At 36.3% G+C, this 21,955-nt stretch overlaps 3 protein-coding genes across 4 annotated transcripts in view; 1 reads left to right on the top strand and 2 right to left on the bottom strand.

The window, feature by feature from the left end:
* The window catches only part of LOC132145651 (low-density lipoprotein receptor class A domain-containing protein 4-like), an 81,136-nt gene extending 77,033 nt beyond the window's left edge, over positions 1-4,103 (bottom strand). Inside the window, exon 1 of the mRNA XM_059556815.1 lies at positions 3,954-4,103. The gene's annotated coding sequence lies outside the window, so the exon portion shown is untranslated. The remainder of the gene's footprint in view (positions 1-3,953) is intronic.
* A 2,972-nt stretch (positions 4,104-7,075) lies between these two features.
* Positions 7,076-14,218, bottom strand: seh1l (SEH1-like (S. cerevisiae)). 2 transcript variants are annotated; one of them, XM_059556812.1, is made up of 9 exons: positions 13,955-14,218; positions 13,631-13,681; positions 13,304-13,450; positions 12,316-12,527; positions 12,145-12,243; positions 11,933-12,073; positions 11,321-11,478; positions 10,909-11,053; positions 7,076-7,356 (listed from the first exon to the last, which is right to left on the bottom strand). In XM_059556812.1, the coding sequence occupies exons 1-9, from the start codon at positions 14,063-14,065 to the stop codon at positions 7,191-7,193; spliced, it is 1,230 nt and encodes a 409-aa protein (XP_059412795.1). In that variant the 5' UTR covers positions 14,066-14,218; the 3' UTR covers positions 7,076-7,190. The 2 variants fall into 2 exon arrangements, with proteins under 2 accessions (XP_059412795.1, XP_059412796.1); XM_059556813.1 differs by lacking the exon at positions 7,076-7,356 and adding an exon at positions 9,766-10,039.
* Positions 14,219-14,223: 5 nt separating this feature from the next.
* LOC132145649 (major histocompatibility complex class I-related gene protein-like) overlaps positions 14,224-21,955 on the top strand; it is a 56,407-nt gene continuing 48,675 nt past the window's right edge. Inside the window, exon 1 of the mRNA XM_059556809.1 lies at positions 14,224-14,271. The gene's annotated coding sequence lies outside the window, so the exon portion shown is untranslated. The remainder of the gene's footprint in view (positions 14,272-21,955) is intronic.

The raw sequence follows: 21,955 nt of genomic DNA, 5'->3' as shown, positions 1-21,955 counted from the left end.
GTTGACTCTTAACTTAAAAATATCATCATATGACCCCTTTAAGCCATTTTCAGGCTTTTTAAATTTACACACAAAAAAATAAGCTGTTTTGAAAAAATATGACAAGACTGTAATTTAACAATTAATAACAAGTTTTATACAACACAGTTTAAAGTGGCTCCATAAATTAATAAAATAAAAAAAATAAAAACGCAAAACACACCTGATGTGGATTCTTTGCTCTTCTCTTTCTATAAGCAGAGTTAAGACACTTTGCTGCATTTTCATGTTTTATTAATTTATATTATAAATATTATAATAATAATTTATTAAAAGGAGGTACTCCGCCATCCTCTGCCAACGAAAGTGACTTGAATGCACCTGACTACGTAAACACAACTTAATCTCGTAAGACTGAATGTCTCAGGAGGACATTATGCTTTAAGCTAACTGCTAGCCTCTGAATCACCTACCCTACCTTTAATTTTGTGCGCAAGTTTTGTAACTTCTGCCAGTCTGATATACTGACATGTCAAAAGTCAAAACTACTACACTAAGCATGAATGAACTTCATAAATATACTGAAGGAGTGAGTCATGCTATCAACATATTTGTGGTAGGATTCAAAAGATTACTGTAACACTCACTCCAAGTTGGACTGCATTTTTATCAACTGTTTTTCAATGCTCAACGGATGTTGGACGCAACAATATAAGGTCACCTGCAAAACACTGTGATGTAAAAACAAAATCATGCAAAAGCGAACGTCAAAAACTGCAGCACCCAGCGTAAACAGCTGAGCCAACTTCAGACAGGTCAACAAAAACAAACCTTCAGGGAGGACAACTTTATTTTCATATGCTCTCAGCACTATTGATATAATAAGAGTCATGTCTGTGCAGAAGACTGTCTCCAGGGAAGTGTTAGCTGCAGGATCTGATCCAGCCCTTGCTCATGCACAGGCCAAGAGGGAATTTTGGGGAATTTTTTAGACAAATTTTGAGTTAAAATCTGCAGAATAACGGCATGTTCAAACTAGATTATATATTCAATATATACAATTAATAATACGAATACAAACTGTGCAAAATATACAATCTACAATTCCACTTTTCTGCAACAATGCCAACCTGATTTTTTTTTAACTCAGAGGTCATATTGTGATTTATAATCCTTATACTGATTACACATCTTCACATATGAATTTATAGGTCAGAGCTCACCAAACTTTAATGCTGCTAAATGCACAACTTCTTGTGTTTCGGGTGATCACATCTTTATGTAGAATGATATTAGCCTACACTGTCATATTTGATCCACAAATTTCAAAGGACTCTACATGAACAACATGTTTCATGTGTCTTTCTGCTGTGAAATCTTTCCAGATTTTTATAAAATAAACTAATAAATGTTATATTGTTAGTAATATTTCAAGATGAACTCTTACTGTTGCCAAAAATCAGAGCAAGTCTGCAGATTTGAGCTGACAGATTATTGTGAATACACTACTAACCCATTAAATGACAATTATGGATTTATAGGGTTAAACATGTAAAAATGTTTTAAACTGGTTTTATTAATAGATGAAGGCATTATCCAATTAGCCAAAATATTTAATAAAGATGTAAGGAGCCAGAGATTCATAGAATTGTATACATGGCATGCGTTCCATTTTTGTGGAAATGTGTGGTGCATCAGCAGGTACAGACAGCATGACCAGAGGCATACTCCACATGACTAAACAAGACCAAGAGTTTCCATGATGTACATCTTGCTGGCTGTTTAACAGAAGTGGAATCAAATGGACACTGAGTGACATAGAGGGGGTGGGGGCAGCGAGGAGTATCACTTATTTTGGCAGCTGGAAGAGAAATCACAAGCTCTGTTCCAAACCTAGTCAGCTGTTTTGAGGCCTAGGCCTATACATAAGCTGAATCATTAATGGAACGTCCTATTTTGGGACAGTCTTTGTATCAGCAGTGAGCCTATGATGCCTACTTAGACAGCTAACTAGGTTTCGGAACACATCCGTGTTATAGAGTATAACATTTAGGTTTCTTAAGTTAAAAACTCTATTTATTTTCTCCACAGGTTCCGTAAGTCCATAGATTTTTAACGCTAAACCTTTACAGACAGACTAGTTGTGAGCTAGGATATTGTTAATCAATAGTATGCTTCTGCTGAGGCTGTCTGTTTGCAATATTTCAGCATCATTTTAAAACATTCGTGTTTAACAAGGGAACTTGTGGTGAAAACTACCGTATTTTTCGGACTATAAGTCGCACCTGAGTATAAGTCGCATTTATTTAGAACCAAGAACCGAGAGAAAACATTACCGTCTACAGCCGCGAGAGGGCGCTCTATGTTTTCAGTGTAGACTACAGGAGCACTGAGCAGCATAGAGCGCCCTCTGGCAGCTGTAGACGGTAATGTTTTCTATTGGTTCATTTCTCTTGGTTCATGTCAAATTAATTTTGATAAATAAGTCACACCTGACTATAAGTCGCGGGACCAGCCTAACTATGAAAAAAAGTGTGACTTATAGTCCGGAAAATACGGTACATTAACCATGATGCTGTAAAGAAAATTCCACCAATCAGAGAGCTGGGGGCGAGCAAATCATAATTTTCCCTACATGATACCTAAGTATTTGTATGCATATAGTCTGCAGTAAACTCAAAATATACAGTTTCTGTATATATTCAAAGATATAATCAACTTCAAACATAATAGTTACAAATTTTACCATTGTTTTTTATTTAATTGTCAGTTGCAATGCTTCGTAAGATTGTAGTTATTTCCTTCATTAAAGCCATTGAGTCTTGTATCTTCATCTTAATGTCCTTTTTTTCTTTTTTGTATTGCTTTAAATAAAAGTTTTTAATGTTGTGATTCACCTCGTAGCTGGTTAGTTTTGCTCATGGCACATAACGTATTAACAAAGGCTTTTTAAATATCCCTGTGGGAAAAATTAATGGAGAAAAAAAATACTTCCGTAACCAGTGGTGCTAAAAAGTGGGTGGGCACTAACGCACTCCATGGTGCTAGTCTGTGTGCGTCACTGGGAACAAATGAGGGAATCTGGGGCCTGGGGCTCCACGTAATGCCATTTTATGTTACTTCTGCCATTCAAAATGACCACAGGAAAGAGACAGAGGAAGCTTTTCTAAGAATTACTGTCGAGCCACATTTAAGGTACCAGTAGGGGCTGAATTATGCATCTGCGTGAGACTGAGGGAAAGAGATTGCAGCCAGGGTCTCTGATTCACCTCTCTCTCAGACATGAATGATGAGTTATGAGTCTTCAAACTGGCCCCTGAGGTTGTTATGGACGCCTATAAGGGAACAACAGTGTAACAGCTCAATTACATGCCAAAACGACACAGCCCTGCAATAACCAAAAACATGTTGAAAGCCAAGCTCAAGGTTATCTTACTTTGTGTGTGCATGCCAGTATTTTTATTATTTTTTTTTTTTTTTGCATAACATTCACAACACTGCATTTAGGTGAATAAATTAGACCCAAAAATAATTCAGAGACAGCATTCTGGTATTTCTATTGCATACTCAAAACTGTCACAAACAGTTTATAGCCTATTTCCAAATACATACTGTGTTTACCTTCTGTTTAGAAACTTTTAAACAGACAAGGATGCCAAAGTCCTGAGTTAGCATCAAATGAAAATGAAATGTTCTTGATATGACACCAAAACGTTTTTATAGGCGCACATCTCCGTTATTTAACGCTTCTGTGACGCAAGAACGCCGCAGTCGTGCAAACCGAACATTTACGCAGCATTGATTAATTAGCAACGGTCCCTTTAAGAGCGTGAACGCGCATGGTATCTTTTCCATTGCGACTGTCTGCAACAACTTCAATAGCTTTTTCCTTGCAGAAATGCAGCACATTTGCAGTCTCGAACCACTCCCGGTCCTCATAAAATAACTTCAAATGTTAGATAGAAATGGCTTACGCTCGTAATGTGTCGTCGTGATGGGGACAGAGCCGCAGAGGGAAGTGTCTCTCCTCCAGATGAGGCTGTCAAGAGCGTCTAGACTGACTGTCTCACTCTCATGGACAAAACTCAGCAGAGCACAAACTCCCGTTGTGTTCCAGTCAGTCCAGCCCTCTGTCTCGCTCTGTGAGTGATTTACAACACACTGCAGCGACACCTGCAGGACAGGAGTACAAACGAGCGCTCAGATAGATAGATAGATAGATAGATAGATAGATAGATAGATAGATAGATAGATAGATAGATAGATAGATAGATAGATAGATAGATAGAGAACAAGATAGATAGATAGATAGATAGATAGATAGATAGATAGATAGATAGATAGATAGATAGATAGATAGATAGATAGATAGATAGATAGAGAACAATATAGATAGATAGATAGATAGATAGATAGATAGATAGATAGATAGATAGATAGATAGATAGATAGATAGATAGATAGAGAACAATATAGATAGATAGATAGATAGATAGATAGATAGATAGATAGATAGATAGATAGATAGATAGATAGATAGATAGATAGATAGATAGATAGAGAACAACATAGATAGATAGATAGATAGATAGATAGATAGATAGATAGATAGATAGATAGATAGATAGATAGATAGATAGATAGATAGATAGAGAACAATATAGATAGATAGATAGATAGATAGATAGATAGATAGATAGAGAACAACATAGATAGATAGATAGATAGATAGATAGATAGATAGATAGATAGATAGATAGATAGATAGATAGATAGATAGATAGATAGATGACGGACAGACAGACAGACAGACAGACAGACAGACAGACAGATAGATAGATAGATAGATAGATAGATAGATAGATAGAGAACAATATAGATAGATAGATAGATAGATAGATAGATAGATAGATAGATAGATAGATAGATAGAGAACAATATAGATAGATAGATAGATAGATAGATAGATAGATAGATAGATAGATAGATAGATAGATAGAGAACAAGATAGATAGATAGATAGATAGATAGATAGATAGATAGATAGATAGATAGATAGATAGATAGATAGATAGATAGATAGATAGATAGATAGATAGATAGATAGATAGAGAACAATATAGATAGATAGATAGATAGATAGATAGATAGATAGATAGATAGATAGAGAACAAGATAGATAGATAGATAGATAGATAGATAGATAGATAGATAGATAGATAGATAGATAGATAGATAGATAGATAGATAGATAGATAGATAGATAGATAGAGAACAACATAGATAGATAGAGATAGATAGATAGATAGATAGATAGATAGATAGATAGATAGATAGATAGATAGATAGATAGATAGAGAACAAGATAGATAGATAGATAGATAGATAGATAGATAGATAGATAGATAGAGAACAATATAGATAGATAGATAGATAGATAGATAGATAGATAGATAGATAGATAGATAGATAGATAGATAGATAGATAGAGAACAACATAGATAGATAGATAGATAGATAGATAGATAGAGAACAATATAGATAGATAGATAGATAGATAGATAGATAGATAGATAGATAGATAGATAGAGAACAATATAGATAGATAGATAGATAGATAGATAGATAGATAGATAGATAGATAGATAGATAGATAGATAGATAGATAGAGAACAAGATAGATAGATAGATAGATAGATAGATATATAGATAGATAGATAGATAGATAGAGAACAATATAGATAGATAGATAGATAGATAGATAGATAGATAGATAGATAGATAGATAGATAGAGAACAACATAGATAGATAGATAGATAGATAGAGAACAATATAGATAGATAGATAGATAGATAGATAGAGAACAATATAGATAGATAGATAGATAGATAGATAGATAGATAGATAGATAGATAGACAGACAACTGATTTTGAGTACAGAATTTCAATTTCTTCAAGAACAATAATTTGTTTTCATGAAAAAGATAAAATATAAGAGAGTTATCTTATTTTGTGTGTGCATGTCAGTAATTTTTAATTTTAATTTTTTTTTTGCATAACAACATATAACATATATATTTACTGTATGTGTGTGTGTGTGTGTGTGTGTGTGGAGCATAGACTGTATAAAAACTGTTGAGTGATGAGAGCAGTAGAAAGGGGCGGGGCCAGCAGAGAGGGCGGTGCTAATGTTAGAGGAGGGCTTGTGTCATTTCACCCTCTTAAAAGACTCATTTACCGAAAAGAACCTGAACCCTCTGGCAAAGATTTAACAAGTGTGTTTGCCATTACTGTGGTTCTGTGGAGAGAGTCCACGCCAGCCCAGTGCAGACATGGCCACAGGGTTGGCAGGTGTGTAATTAGGCCACGATACTGTATGTTCTCTTGATTAACACGCTCTCAGCAGCCCCAGGCCCTGAGCCCTGACCACATACATCTGCCACAGACACAGAGGAGAAAACAACCCACAACTACCATGACTCAAAGTGTTTGATCTGATCAGGGCTGTGTGTGTACAGTATATATACATACTTACACTATATACAGCATTTTTGATTGTACAATTACATATTGAAAGACCAAATTAATTCATCTTTTTAAATCTTTTAACATAGCAAAATGAAAGGTACACATTTTTTCCAGGTTTTTTTTTTTTTTTCATTTTGTTATTGATATTACTTTATTTTAATTTGAATGTGAAAAACATTGTGTAAAAAGTTTCAGATTATGATACAATGTACCAAGTATACCAGATAAATCTCAGCCTGTCAAGTAAAGGCCCAGTCATTTTGACATCAAAATCATAATTTTCATAAAGTAAGGATAACTTAACAATAAAATAAATGCAAAAAATAAAATAAAAATAAATAAAATGCTACTTATAAAATTACTTATGCATCACAGTATCTGTTACATTACCTTTAATTTATAATTAACTACAAACATTTCATAACAGTATTTTTTTACTGTTACAATCTCAGAAATATTACAGTACAACAGAAAACGTCTTTGTTTTCTTTCTATATAATTCAAATATAATTTAGTCTAGTTTCTTTTATTAGGGTAAACGCTGATCTGGACATAACAAAGGTGATTTGATAATGTTTGATAATGATAATTAAATAACCCCAAAACAGCGATCACATCTGATGACACAGATTATTCCCAGTAAATGTGAAGAAGCATATAAAGGCAGGTAAGTGTGAGGTTCTCAGTCATGTTCGGCGGGTTGAATGGTGCTGACTGCGTTTCGATGACGGAGCTGAGGAGCGTGGGACGGATCAGGCTCATACACTGTCTCGATGAGAGAGGGGGGAGGCAGGAGGTGGGCCAGGCGAGATCCCGCTCGGGGGGAGTCCAAATGAGGGAAGAAGTACCTGGAGGAACAGAATGAGGGCAAAGCCAAACAAACAGCACAAACGAGACACACCACCAACACAGAGACATGGACAGTGAGGAAAAACTAAGAAACAAAGAAAGGTCGAACACAAGGTAACATTGCCAGGAGAATAGTTCACCCTAAAATGAAAATCCTGTCAGTAATTACTCACCCTCGAGTCGTTCCAAACCCGTAAGACTTCGAAACACAAATTAAGATATTTCTGATGGAATCCGAGAGCTCTCTGACCCTCCATAGACAGCAAGGATATTACCACGATCAAGGCCCAGAAAGATAGTGAGGACATCGTTAAAATAGTTTGATAATGGCAGAGGATGGTGACTCAGAAGAGACAAATTGTTATCGTTATTTTTGTTTTCTTTGAGCACAAAATGATTCTCATAGCTTCATAAAATTACGGTTGAACCCCTGATGTCACATGGATTACTTCTTCGATATTCTCACTACATTACTGGATCTGGGAACATTTTAGTTTCAGCTGTCTGTGCAGGGTCAGAAAGCTTGGATTTAATTAAAAATACATCAATTTGTGTTCTGAAGAAGAACGAAGGTCTTAAGGGTTTGGAACGAAATGAGGGCGAGTAATTAATGACAGCGTTTTCATTTCTGGGTGAACTGTCCCTTTAAAGGAATGCTTCAGTTTCAGTGCAATGAAATGTTAATCAACAGCATGTGGCACAATGTCAAGTATCACAAAAGATCATTTCAGCTCATTCCTCAGTTTGTAATAAACACTGTCTTGTATATATCATGCTTTTACAATAAAAGCCTATAGGGTAAGACATAAATAATGGATCGAAATAACTCTGACTGGAATCGTCTGAAAGAAGAAAGTCACATACACCATAGTTTTGGCTGAACCCTTTAAAATAAGTGTGACCCAAAATATAAAGCAATTTTAAACTTAAATTAACTTTTGATTATCAAGCTTGGGAGCTCAAACTGAAATTTATATGAGCAGGTTCATTTGTTAGTTCTAGAATTTTAATAATGTCATTACAAATGCGGGACATCATTTGTTAACGGTTTAGATTAGGATAACACATGTTCACAATTAACTACTGTAATTGTTTTCCCTCAAAAAACTCATAATTTGCTGCTTACTGATAGAAAGTAGTTGTTCGTAAAGGTTATGTTTAGGTTTTGGATCAGGTTAAGAGATTATAAGGCACAATATGTGCTTCATAAATAATAATATATATCCTATATGCTAATCATATGCATGCTAATAAGCAACTCGTTACTAGTGAATCGAGTTCCTTTATCTGAAGTGTGAGCCATAATATCCACCAAAATTTGTAGCCTGCAAAATAGATTTGTGACTTTTAAATGTTTTTTTAGTTGCAGATAAGTTTTTATTACACAGAAAATAAAGAAAAAAACACTTGTTTGATAATTTTGTCATTACACAATAAGTCTGTCCTTTAAAATTCACAGGGGTTATGATCTGAGTGGGACTGAATAAGGATTTTTTTTTTTTTTTTAAATGTCTTTTCAGACCAAATTGTTCCTCTCTTCCAAGGTCTCCTTCAGTGAGGACAAACATAATTCAGACAAACCTCAGCGAGGTCATTACATAACTCAGAACTGAAAAACAAACTTTATTTTACACTCACAAATGTTGCATTCATTTCAAAAACGGTTTAAATGTTCTCCTTTTGAATTCCCATTTCAAGTGGCACCGCTATAAAGAACATGCTGAGTTCCTGTCATGAAGGGGAGCGAGCATCTCAGGATCTCCAGCATTTGATTTATGGTCCATTATTCATGTGCCATACTCCTTAATTTTGACACAAACCTTTGGTGACTTTTTTATTCACAGAGACTGATATTGTTTAGCATGTCTGATGTTTCATCATTGTCTACGAGAATTTTGTCTCCTCTAATACACTGTCTCCTACATCATAAAAGAGTTACTGAAATCCGGCAATCCAGTCAGCGTGACAAATCAAATGTAATGTGAACTGAGCTGAATGATAGTGTCTCCCTCTACTGTCCACTCCACACATTACATGCTAGCAACTTCAAACCAACAGCACAAATGTGTGTAGTGTTCTCTGCAAACACGAGTTAAAGGAAACCAAAGATCCCAAATTAACCACCTTCAAGACGTTCCAAATGCAAATAAATGAGGATTTTAAAAATCTCGTTTATGCTTAAAAAGTTCTGGAACGTTTTTTTTACGGCCAATAAATTCTAAGGTATTGATTTTGGGTGAACTAATCCTTTAAATGCAACTTCGACAGTTTTTTTGACATGGACAATAACAAATGTTGACAAATGCAGAAAATTATGTTTGAAACTCGTGAAAAACTACCTAAATGTATTAAAATAAATAAGTAATACTGTATTACATTACAACAATTAAGTGTGTCAGTATTGATGAGAATCAAGTTTAGTGTATATTTTGTTCAAAAATACAACAACAACAAAAATGCTTATTGTTAGGCAAGCATCACTGAACACAACACACACAGAGGCACAGTTCCTTTAACAGCCACACAACGGATCGTGCCGACAGCACACGCTTCTGTCGATTAGAAACTAGACGAGTGAAGGGGAGGGTCAATGAGGTCTCGGTCCAATCCTGTGCATGTGCATGCAGCAAACAGCCAATCAGCATCTCATGCCATTAGCCTGGCATCAGCTGAGCTTTTTTTCTGTTAAAAATAAGACGTAATTATGTATAAACCACAAACCTAAAAATTCTAATGCAGACAAATGCAACAAAGTAGAAAACTGCCTCCGACAGTTCCCCAAAAATTATAACAAATTTTTTAATATAAAGCAGTAGTTTTAGAACATTTTTCTTAAATTTTTTAAGGTTATTCCATACCTATAAAATTGTGATTAATATTCTATCCAATATTATATGGTTATGTAATATGTAAACGGTTTCGTTTTTGAATGTCAAGCAAGAACGTTTACATTTTAGATTAGAGAACACAAATTCACTATTAACTAAAAGTTATGCATTAATATGTGCTTTATAAGAACTAAAAACAGCCAATATGCATGCTAACAAATAGTGATCCCTAATCTAAAGGGTTACCTCAAAAACAACTATATTGAGTGTCTGCATTGAAATCCTTGTGGGAAGCTCATATTTAAGACTTGGGAAGTTATGATTATGAGATCAGTTGCATAAAAAAAAAATTGACTACAAAATGATAAATTAAAATGTGCATTAGTTTTGTTAATGTTTTTATTCAGTTTATGAAGGTGCTGTAAACTGAATCATTCTATATTCACTCAAAATTGTGTACCATATTTTATACATGCAACTATTTTTTTGCATATTTTAAAAACATGTAAACTACAGACAATGCATCCACAACGTGTCATGTTTTCTCACTAATCCACCACAAAAACCAAAAAACTTAGGCTCAATTCAAATCTAGCGTTTCCCACTCAAAACTACAACTTCGAGGGTGCTGTTCATGTGCACCCGACTCATAAATGTAATCTTTCCAAAATGACTTTTACACTCCATTACTGCTCATCCCTACATCACAGCACAGTCACGTACCTGCCAGCAGAAGCAGCTCCAACAACCATCTGAGCGGCTCCAGGGACGCCCACTGCGTTCAGAGCCACAGCCTGTCCAGAGCCGTTCACTGGGCTGCCGTCTCCTCTCAGGATCCCGGTGCACTTCCAGTTGTCCATGTAATTAGCTGCAGGTGAGATGAAACAGCATTCACTGCACAATTTACACAATGTGATTTATGTCATGAAGCACATCAGGCTGGGCATTACATTAGGTGCAGTCTTAGCTGTGAGCAGAAATAAAGTTAATATTTATTAAAGATAAACCTTTTTTCTAAATAATTTTCTAAAATAATTACAATTTGAAAAATAGTTGGACTTTAAAGTGAACATCTGAATAGGCGATGCTAAAGAGCGATCATTGCGAATGGTTGTTCACCCAGCAGGAAGCAGACCTTTCCAGAGGCGCACACAGCCGTCGTCTCCAGAGGAGGCCAGCAGAGTGCTGGTGATGTTCCAGCTCACGCGCCACACCTGAGAGTTATGACTGTCAAACTGAGCCATCACCTGCACCTCAAACTTAGTGGCACCAGAGCTGTTGGCGCTCTCTCTCCTGTCAGAAACACACAACACAAATCAACTACACCAGCAACTCTCATACAGTCCGGTCCTCTCTGGTACTCCCCTCTCTTGGGAGTCATACTTGTGAGCTTCTCCAAACACCTTAAATTGTTTACACACTTGCTGTAGGTAATAACCGGAAAACTGTTTGAGAAATAGCATGCAGGGACTGAACATAATAGACCAATCGTGGCATGGGAAAAAAGTAGGATCAAATACGACTGCATGAATTGTACATGGACTGCAGAGAGAGCATCAGTAGGAAAACATCCATTTTGGCCAGTTTTGACATCCCAGCCAGGACATGTTCACATAAGTCTGACATAAGTAATTGTTATGTCAAATGTTTTATTTCAGCGTTTACGTATGTTTGGGTGAATTAACCTGTTTAGGATGATTAATTTGACTGCTTCCTCACTTACCACCGAGTATGATATCCTACTAACCTCATAGGTATGAGTTTGAAAATGCGAACGTCTTTGGTGGCTATAGCCAGCACATGGAAAGATCTCCCCAGATTGGGAGCAAAGGCGATGTCATGAACCGGGTCAGTCACAGTCATCAACGTCTCTGCTTTGGCATACTTCCTGTAGGACAACATAAACCCTTTAGAAAAGCTTATAACCAATAACAAATAAAACGGGAGCTGATGCAGTACCTGGTATTTTCATTATACTCGTAGATCTGCACTTTGCCGCTGTATGTGACGTTGCTGTCGTCACTGCCCACGGCTATCATTGGAGGATGAGCTCGAGAACTAAAGGGCAGAACAAACGATCAGGAGTGCGTCTCTCATGCTGATATGTGATGGTGTAGACGGCGCTCAGACCTGGAGGGGTTCCAGGAGATGCAGGAGCAGGACAGCTTGCAGGAGATCTCGTGCTGCAGTGACCACTGGCTGAGGTTCATCACGTCAGGGGCCTCGTAGATGCGCACCACGCCGTCTGCAGAGCAGGTGGTCAGCATCAGGCCCATGTGCTTCGGTGCAAACTTCACATCGGTCACTGACGTCCGGCTGTCCACCAGCGTGGTTCTCTTGATCTGTACAGAGAACACAGAAATCAACAAATCAAGAGCTTTGACACTGCATCTGCTTTGCACATCAATTTGATTGCTTTTTACTTCCTTTCTCAAATTATAATACAATTCTAATGCTGTCAGTAATAGTGATCTTTCATTAGATAATACTGAAATATCATTTTCCACATCATCAATACACTGATACCAGCTGTGATTTGTGTGCATTTTCCCTGCAGTTTTTTACAAAAAATAGAATGCTTCTGGGGTTTAACTCATATGGAGTCATGATATGCAGACAAAAGTATATTTATCATGGCCCCTGAATTAAGAATTGGTTTCCTCATTTTATTAATTTGTTATTTCGTTTTAGTTAACTGGCAGCGACTATGAATTAAGAGTTTCTTCCTTTAATTTATGAATTAATTCCTTTAATTTAGTTCATGGCCACAAATGAAGAATTGAGTCATATTTGTTCGCACAATTTATTAATTCATTTTCATTTTAATTTTGTTAATTGTCTTAACAACAATATTAGGAATAATAATACATTATGACTACTGTTATACAATCCTAGTCAGAGCTATGAAGCAACAGATTTTCAGTTGAAAAGAAATTAGTCTGATTAGGGTAAAACATAAAATAATTTAGATATTCAGATTGTATGCCCTTTATGTTGTAGCTATTTTTCCTTGCGATATAAAAAGAATTCATACATCAGCTCTATTTTTCAAGTTATTGTGTAGAAGTTAGAAATTCATGACAACAACAGTAACAAAATATTGAACAATTTTGCATACCCAGTGACTTTGTCCCCGTTGTTTGTCATTGGATTCTCCGACGATCTCCTCCCAAACAGCTGCGGTGCGGTCGAAGGAGCAGGACGCCAGCACCTGACCGAACTCAGGGTGCGCCCATGTCACCCTCCACACCGATCCACTGTGAGTCTACAACAATGGGTTACACGGACTCATCATTTAGATTCATTCTTACTTAGGATGGTCACATGCACACAAAATATAAATGACCAAAATGATATAAATGTAAATGCACCCACATATTGAGTTTTGCATTTTAGGTTTAAATACAGATTTACACCCCAAAAACACAAGTGATATAACTGATACCTTCCAGCTAGCAGTGCAATGCCATTCTCCATCGTCACCTTTGTCCCAGACCTAAAACAGGGTTGTAAAAGCCAGAATGCTTGCCATTAAAAGACACACACGCTGCACAGAATGAAACCTTCAAGACGCAAAGGCCTATATAAATGACAGAATTTTAAGTAAAGCTTAAAGCAGCTTTATTAGTCATTAAAGGTTCTCTGTCAACTGAAGTCTCTGGCTGTGTCTCAGACCTAGTAAAGCGTCCTAACAGAGCGGTATTGGGTCTCAGGACCTGAGTTCAGTGTAGGTTTATGGAGACTGAACACATGTGCGGTGTTTTCTTGCCTTGACGCTCTGGTCGCTGGAGCAGGTCGCCATCCTCCGACCGTGGAAGTCATAAGAAACATCGTGAATCAGATCTTTATGATCCGCTGCGATGCTCTTCGCCACGAACATCTTCTAAACTACTTCTTAAGAAAGAAAATATCTCACACAAGTCAGTTAATAAAACAGCAGAGGGTTGTTTGGTCAGACTTTAGCAGAACTCCGGCTTGGACTCGTTGCTCGCTCGCTGCTTTGTTGCAGAGGAAAGCGTTTGAGAGCTGATTACTGCCAACTACTGCACGAGAGGACTTACTGCTGCCAAGATCACAGAAACTGAGGTGAGAATGAACATCAGTGCCTACAAAAACTACTCGATCTTGCCAGATTTAACAAAACAAGCTTCTAATACTTTGATATTAAATATAAAGTCTTGAATCTTATACGTGTTTTTCTTTCTTTCTCTCTTTCTTGACATTTTGTTTTCTTTAAAGGGGTCATGTGGTGTTGCTGAAAATATAATTTTTGGGGGTATTTGGTGTAATGAAATGTGTTTATGTGGTTTAAGGTAAAAAAAAACACAATTGTTTTCCACACAATGAAAATTGTTGTTGCTCCTCTAAAGCCCAACTATGACAGACAACAAGCTCTACTACACTGCTCAAAACTCACGTTTGGATCATAATTGGAGAAGTCTTTAAATATGTAAACGTACTTACAGGCTGTGAGTCAGAAGTTCCAGACTGTTCTTGCAGAGTTGGAATTGCCTCACTTTATAGAAAGGGACATTTAATTCCCGTCCACATGTAGAAGTCGAATGTTCAAACAGTTTATAAATATCCACCCATGAATTGGGTGAACTCATGAACTCATTTTTTTTTTTTTTTTTGGAAAATGAAATTTTTCTAAATGTCATTTTTCTAATTTCAATATTAAATAAAAAAAAAATAATGATTGAATGATACATGGATTGCCTTGCCCCCGCTGGACTGCGTTCATATTTTATTTGGGTTGATTTATCGGTTTATCAGTTCATTTGCGTCAGGCAAAATGCATAACATTGCTCTCTGCACTTTTATATATTTACGTTTATGAACCGTTCATTTTGTTTACAAAACTTCAATGCATAACGGCACAGAATGTAGGGTACTGTAAATAAAGAATGCTGAAGGCAAATTGAAAAGAGATATACAGCTTCCTGCTTGCAGCGCGTCAGTCATGCTCATCAGGAAAGTGTCCACTCAAACTGGGTGTTTAAAACTGCTGGGAGAAACTCAAAGAGATGTGTGAAATAAGAATGGAAGAAATACATGATAATATAGAGGAATATAATAAACAGTTTTTAAAATATTATACAAAACAGCAAAAGAAGTAATTGGGAAAAAGAAAGAATAAAAGGAATGAAAACAGTACCTTGTTGGACAGACAAATGTAGCGATGCTATTAGAATTAGGATCAGGAGGGTCAGAAGGTCCCTTTCCTTTGATGACCTGGTCAATTATAAGAGAGCACAGGAAAATTATCTGTGCATGTAAAAGAGATTATTGGAGGAAATTCTGTCATAATATTGGAGGAAAAATAGAAGTTAAAAAGTGAAATATGGGGAATGATTAGGCGGACGGGAGGAATACAAAAATATAACAATATACCAAGTTTAATAAGTGAAGAAAGACCAATGATAACGGATACTGAAAAAGCAGAAGTGTTGGCGCAATCTTTTGTCAAAGTGCACAGCAACAGTAATATTTCTGATGAAATGAGAAGATCCAGAAAACTTTTAATAAACGAGAATCCAAAAATTTTAAGAACAAAGGGGTCCATCTGGTTGTACATTGGATGTGAAGTTTACATTGTATGAATTAAAAAGGGTTCTTGGTGGAGTTAGACAGACATCACCAGGGAAAGATGGGATATGTAATTAAATGATTAAGCTTTTATCACACACATCATTAAAGGCAGGGTAGGTAATAAATGTATAAACAACTTTCTTCCAAATTTGTTTAAACTTTCTATATATATATATATATATATATATCAATGCATAATTAAAATGTAAGTACTCTGATAAAAAGAGTATAAAAATCGAGTGACTCTAGACCGTTTAATCTGTATTAAACACAGCTCATTATTTCCATTTCGGGACGAAACATAGGATTGGCTTAGGCGACTGTCACTCTCTCACAACCATGGCAACCACCCTTTTGCCACACATGACCTGCCCACTTGCGCACGCACGTTTGATTTGAGGAATTCAAGAGGCACGGATCCTAGGAATACCAAAACAATGGCAGAGAAACAGCAAGCAAAATTCACAGTACCAGCCTATGCAGTTAGTGAAGCCAAACCAGGCAAAAAAAGGAAGACAGTAACAGTACAAGAAAAGGCAATGAACAAAAAGTCTTTGGATAAACAAAGAAATAAAACGCGAGTTAATATCGGCATGGCTTTCCAGCGATGGCGAGAACTGAGGGAACTCAAGGGGCTGAAAAGTGACTCCTTGATGGCTTTATTTCTGCTGGACAGGTAAATCTTTCTTTTTGTATTTTGATCATACATATTTTTTTGTTTATTTTTTCATGAAGCATGTGTCATTAGCACACGTAGCTGAGTAATATAGCTAACATAACATTACTTAGCGAGCCGTAGTAGAGACAATAAATAATCTATAGGAGCCCAGACGGGAGGGGGTGGAGTGAATCGAAATAATGAGCTGTCTTTAAAACAGTCGTGAGAGGTCTACAGACACTCGATTTTTATACTTTCTTTTTCAGAGTACTTACATTTTAATTATGTATTGATATATAAATAAAGTTTAAACAAATTTGGAAAAAAAGTTTTTTATACATTTTTTTTACCTACCCTGCCTTTAAGTATTATTTTATCCCTTTTTAATAAGATATTAGGGAAACTTCCATCTTTTTGGGAGCATGGAGTAATTTTCCCTGTTTCTAAGCCAGGGAAGGATCACTCACAAGCATCCAGCTATCGGCCGATTGCCTTAACATCAAATATGTGTAGAATAATGGAACGTATGGTTATCAATAGGATGAATCATGTGCTTGAGAGTAAAGGACTAATATCTCAATATCAAAGAGGTTTTAGGAAAGGACGAAACACTATGGATGCTGTTTGGAAGACAATATCAGAAAGCCACAAATAAATAAAGAGGTACTAGTGGGAGTTTTCTTAGACATCGAAAAGGCATACAACATGCTTTGGAAAGACTGTCTTAAAATTAAACTAGACAGATTGGGCATTGCAGGAAGAATGTATAATTGGATAATGAGTTTTTTATCTGCCTGAACTATACGAGTAAGAGTAGGCTCTTCCTTTTCAAAATGCTATTTAATGGAAAATGGAACACCTCAAGGGAGTGTCTGCAGCCCAAAATTTTCAATATAATGATTAAAGATATATTCTGTAAAACTGGACCGGGAATAGGAAAATCTTTGTATGCTGATGATGGAACCTTATGGAAAAAAGGACAAAATGTTTCATATGTAGTAAAAAAGCATGCAGACGGCAGATGTACTAAAAAGATGGGCAAGGAACTGGGGTTTTCGATTGTCAGTGTCAAAAATGAAAGTAATTTGTTTCTCAAAAAAAGAATTCATCTTTATGGACAAGTATTGGAAAAAGTGTCAAATATCAGATTTTTAGGAGTATGGATGGATACAAAATTGACCTTTGCAATAAAAATTAAAAATATAATTGATAAATGCAAAAAAAGGAATAAATATATTAAGATGTTTAGTAGGGGTAGAATGGGGTGCAAGCCGGGAATTCATTAAGTAGTATCTACTGTGAATTGATAAGATCAACCATAGATTATGGGTGCATTGTATAGATCTGCTTCAGCAACGTTATTGAAAAAGACATTATTCAAACACAAGCTTTGCAATATTCTGTGGAGCTTTTAAGACCTCTCCAGTAATTCAGTAACTTCAGCAATTTGGGTGGAAATGGCAGAGACACCAATGGAAATCCACACTTAAAATGACTTGGGCATATTTATTTTTAATGGAGTGCTGGGAACATAACTCAAATAATACATGTTTTGGATGGACTATAAAAAAAAGAGGCTGAGGATATTGGATTGACAAGAATGGATTTAAGTCCTACAGTGGGAATACCTCCGTGGTTGTTTTCAATGCCTATAGTAGACCTTCAGATTTTGGAAGAAATTAATAATAATAAGGGTGTTATGTTTCCAAGAATTAGATTGCACAAATATTCAAACCCGATTCCAAGACAGTTGGGACACTTTACAAATTATGAGTAAAAAAGGAACGGAATAATTTACAAATCTCATAAACTTATATTTTGTTTACAATATAATATAGAAAACATATCAAATGTTGAAAAGAGACATTTTGAAATGTCATGCCAAATATTGGCTCATTTTGGATTTCATGAGAGTTACACATTCCAAAAAAGTTGAGACAGGTATGAATAAGAGGCCGGAAAAGTTAAATGTACATATAAGGAACAGCTGGAGGACCAATTTGCAACTTATTAGGTCTTTTGGCAACATGATTAGGTATAAAAAGATTCTCTCAGAGAAAACCATACTGGATGCCGTGATCTTCAGCCCTTAGACAGCACTGCATCACGTACAGGAATGCTACTGTAATGGAAATCACAATATGGCCTCAGGAATACTTTCCAGAAAACATTTTCGTGAACACAATCCACCGTGCCATTCGCTGTTGCCGGTTAAAACTCTACAGGTCAAAAAAGAAGCCATTTCTAAACATGATCCAGAAGCACAGGTGTTTTCTCTGGGCCAAGGCTCATTTAAAATGGACTGTGGCAAAGTGGAAAACTGTTCTGTGGTCAGACGAATCAAAATTTTAAGTTCTTTTTGGAAAACTGGGACGCCATGCCATCCGGACTAAAGAGGACAAGGACAACCCAAGTTGTTATTAGCGCATCTCGAATCCACTGCGAGACACGAATGTGTCCCTGAGCAAGACACTTAACCTCTAGTTGCTCCAGAGGTGTGCGACCTCTGACATATATAGCAATTGTAAGTTGCTTTGGATAAAAGTGTCAGCTAAATTAATAAATGTAAATGTTATTGGTATTGGGGTTGCTTCAACAACTGCAAACTTGGCAACACTGGTTCAGGTGGAGCAGCATTTACTACACAGAGCCGTAGTTCACAGACAACCGACAAGTATTACCAAAGGAACCCTTACAAAAATGCGTATTTTTATCGCCCGGAACGAAACGCGATTGGACTAGTTTTGAGAAGTAATTGGGAAGGTATTGTTTTGAAAACCTGGCAACCCTGATCTGAACGCACATGCTGGAGATATACTCCAAAACACATGAGTGCCTTTACTGACAATATGCGCATGAAAATCGAATTCGATTTTTTGCACAGCCCTAAACATTCCTATTCCTAAACTTGAGCAACTTGTCTCCTCAGTCCCCAGACGTTTGCAGACTGTTATAAAAATAAGACGGGATGCTACACAGTGGTAAACATGGCCTTGTTCCAACTTTTTTGAGATGTGTTGATGCCAGAGAAGAGTAAGAATGGACCTCAAGCTGCTGCTAATGCTAACAAAAACGGTAATGAGACAAGTCAAGCCCGAAAAGAACTTCTGATGGAGAACATGCATGACTACATATATGGAAGCATATGGGTAGCATTATTCAATTTGGAATGTAATATGCAAAATGACAATGCAATATGTAAAATGACAATGCATTTCTGTATTTACATTTACATTTTCCAATACATTTGTGCAACGTTTGGTGCAAAATCAAAATGAAAATTAAATTACATAATTTTCATTTGCCATTTCATACACCACTTTTTATATGTAAAATGAATACTAATTTTAACGCTTTATACAGTAAGTTGCAAAATTAAAATGAAAATGTATTACAGAAATGATTAGATATGTATAACATGTTCAAGCAAAAACTGTGGCAAAATGATAATTTAAATCCTATTTTTCTTAAATGCATTAACAATCACAGTCAAGACACTTACGATTGCATTTTCATTCAGTGTCCCGCAATGAATGTAGCAAAATTCAATGTGCACATTGAAAATCCATTCCTAGCCGATCACGTGTCCGCCCCCTCCCGCCATGTCAAACACTGCGTGAACAAGGCGGGGCTTGCAGAAGGTCAGAGACTCAAATCTCAAGAAGAGGATTCAAGTGAGAGAACATGGACAAGACCGTTGGTCCGTGTACGTTTTGATAATTTCGGTTTATGGCTTCAATATTTCATTCGCACTTGTGGATGGAGCTGAAACGCTGCTTTCATCTGATTGGTCGAATCGCTCCAGCTTCAGCTCGGTCTTTTCATTCTTTCAGGCAGAATAAGAGTCAGTGCGAGTGAAGCACTGTAATGTCTGAAACTACACTCACTGTTAATTAGCATAATATGTTAATCAGATGTAGCTGGGCACATAATTCGTGCTGCTGAGACCTGCAAGAGACCCCATTAAATTATTTCTAGGTTATAGTATTGTATAAATATTGTCCCACTGATATAAACAGTGCAAATAGTTCTGTCTCCTTGGATAACAGTGAAGTGGAAATAAATCTCGTTAAATTTATGAAATAAAATTAAATAGGATTTTTTTGTGAAGGTAAGTCTGGTCAGTTATACAGCAACACGAGTCAGACGAGTCTGAAGATCTGAGCTGAATTTGGTGAAACATTAAAGTACTAGTCTGTGTCAATTACTCTCATAATAAATAATAATAATAATGTTACCCGTATTTTTCGGTATAAGTTGCATCAGTCCAAAAATACGCCATGACGAGGAAAAAAAAAAAATATAGGTCGCATTTATTCAGAATTAAGAGAAAACATTACCGTCTACAGCCGCGAGAGGGCGCTCTGGGGTATGCTAAAGGAGCACTGAGCAGCACAGAGCTAATTTTATTTAGAAATGTAACTATATTAATTTTTACAATTATTTATTAATGTCACACACACATACCTAGTGCCTTATGACTTAAAAGATGAGAGTGGTAAATGTTACAGACATGGAACTGTTCAGTCTATTATTGATTTTTATTTCCACTTCACTTTTATCCAAAGAGACAGAACTATTTGCACTGTTTTTATCAGTGGGACAATATTCATGCAATACTACAACCTAGAAATAATTTGCAGGTCTCAGCAGCACGAAGTATGTGCCCAGCTACATCTGATTCAAATATTATGCTAATTAACAGTGAGCGGTGCTTCACTCGCACTGACTCTTATTCTGCCTGAAAGAATGAAAAGACGAGCTGAAGCTGGAGCGATTCGACCAATCAGATGAAAGCAGCGTTTCAGCTCCGCCCACAAGTGCGAATTAAATATTGAAGCCATAAACCGAAATTATCAAAACGTACACGGACCAACTGTCTTGTCCATGTTCTCTCACTTGAATCCTCTTCTTGAGATTTGAGTCTCTTGACCTTCTGCAAGCCCCGCCTTGTTCACGCAGTGATTGACATGGCGGGAGGGGGCGGACACGTGATCGGCTAGGAATGCATTTTCAATGTGCACATTGAATTTTGCTACATTCATTGCGGGACACTGAATGAAAATGCAATCGTAAGTGTCTTGACTGTGAGTGTTAATGCATTTAAGAAAAATAGGATTTAAATGATCATTTTGCCACAGTTTTTGCTTGAACACGTTATACATATCTAATCATTTCTGTAATACATTTTCATTTTAATTTTGCAACTTATAAAGTGTTACAAATAGTATTCATTTTACATATTAAAACTGGTGTATGAAATGGCAAATGAAAATTATGTTATTTAATTTTCATTTTCATTTTGCACCAAACGTTGCACAAATGTATTGGAAAATGTAAATGTAAATACAGAAATGCATTGTCATTTTACATATTGCATTGTCATTTTGAATATTACATCCCAAATTGAATAATGCTACTCATATGCTTCCATAAACATAGGCCATGATACTGACTCTGCAGAATTCATGCTGTGTGAGGAAGAATTTCCCTGTCTTCCAGAAACCCCATGTAAGTCCC

The sequence above is a fragment of the Carassius carassius genome, chromosome 8, assembly GCF_963082965.1.
Source record: "Carassius carassius chromosome 8, fCarCar2.1, whole genome shotgun sequence".
Lineage (NCBI taxonomy): Eukaryota > Metazoa > Chordata > Actinopteri > Cypriniformes > Cyprinidae > Carassius > Carassius carassius.
Note: the sequence above shows the minus strand (reverse complement) of the source record. Positions and strands in the feature narration are given on the sequence as shown.

Coding starts and splice junctions, on each gene's coding strand:
- seh1l (XM_059556812.1), bottom strand. CDS start 14,065: ATGTTCGTGGCGAAGAGCATCGCAGCGGATCATAAAGATCTGATTCAC. Junction 12,074..12,144: donor GAGTATAATGAAAATACCAG/GTACTGCATCAG, acceptor GTTGTCCTACAG/GAAGTATGCCAAAGCAGAGA. Junction 7,357..10,908: donor GGAGCTGCTTCTGCTGGCAG/GTACGTGACTGT, acceptor CTGTTCCTCCAG/GTACTTCTTCCCTCATTTGG.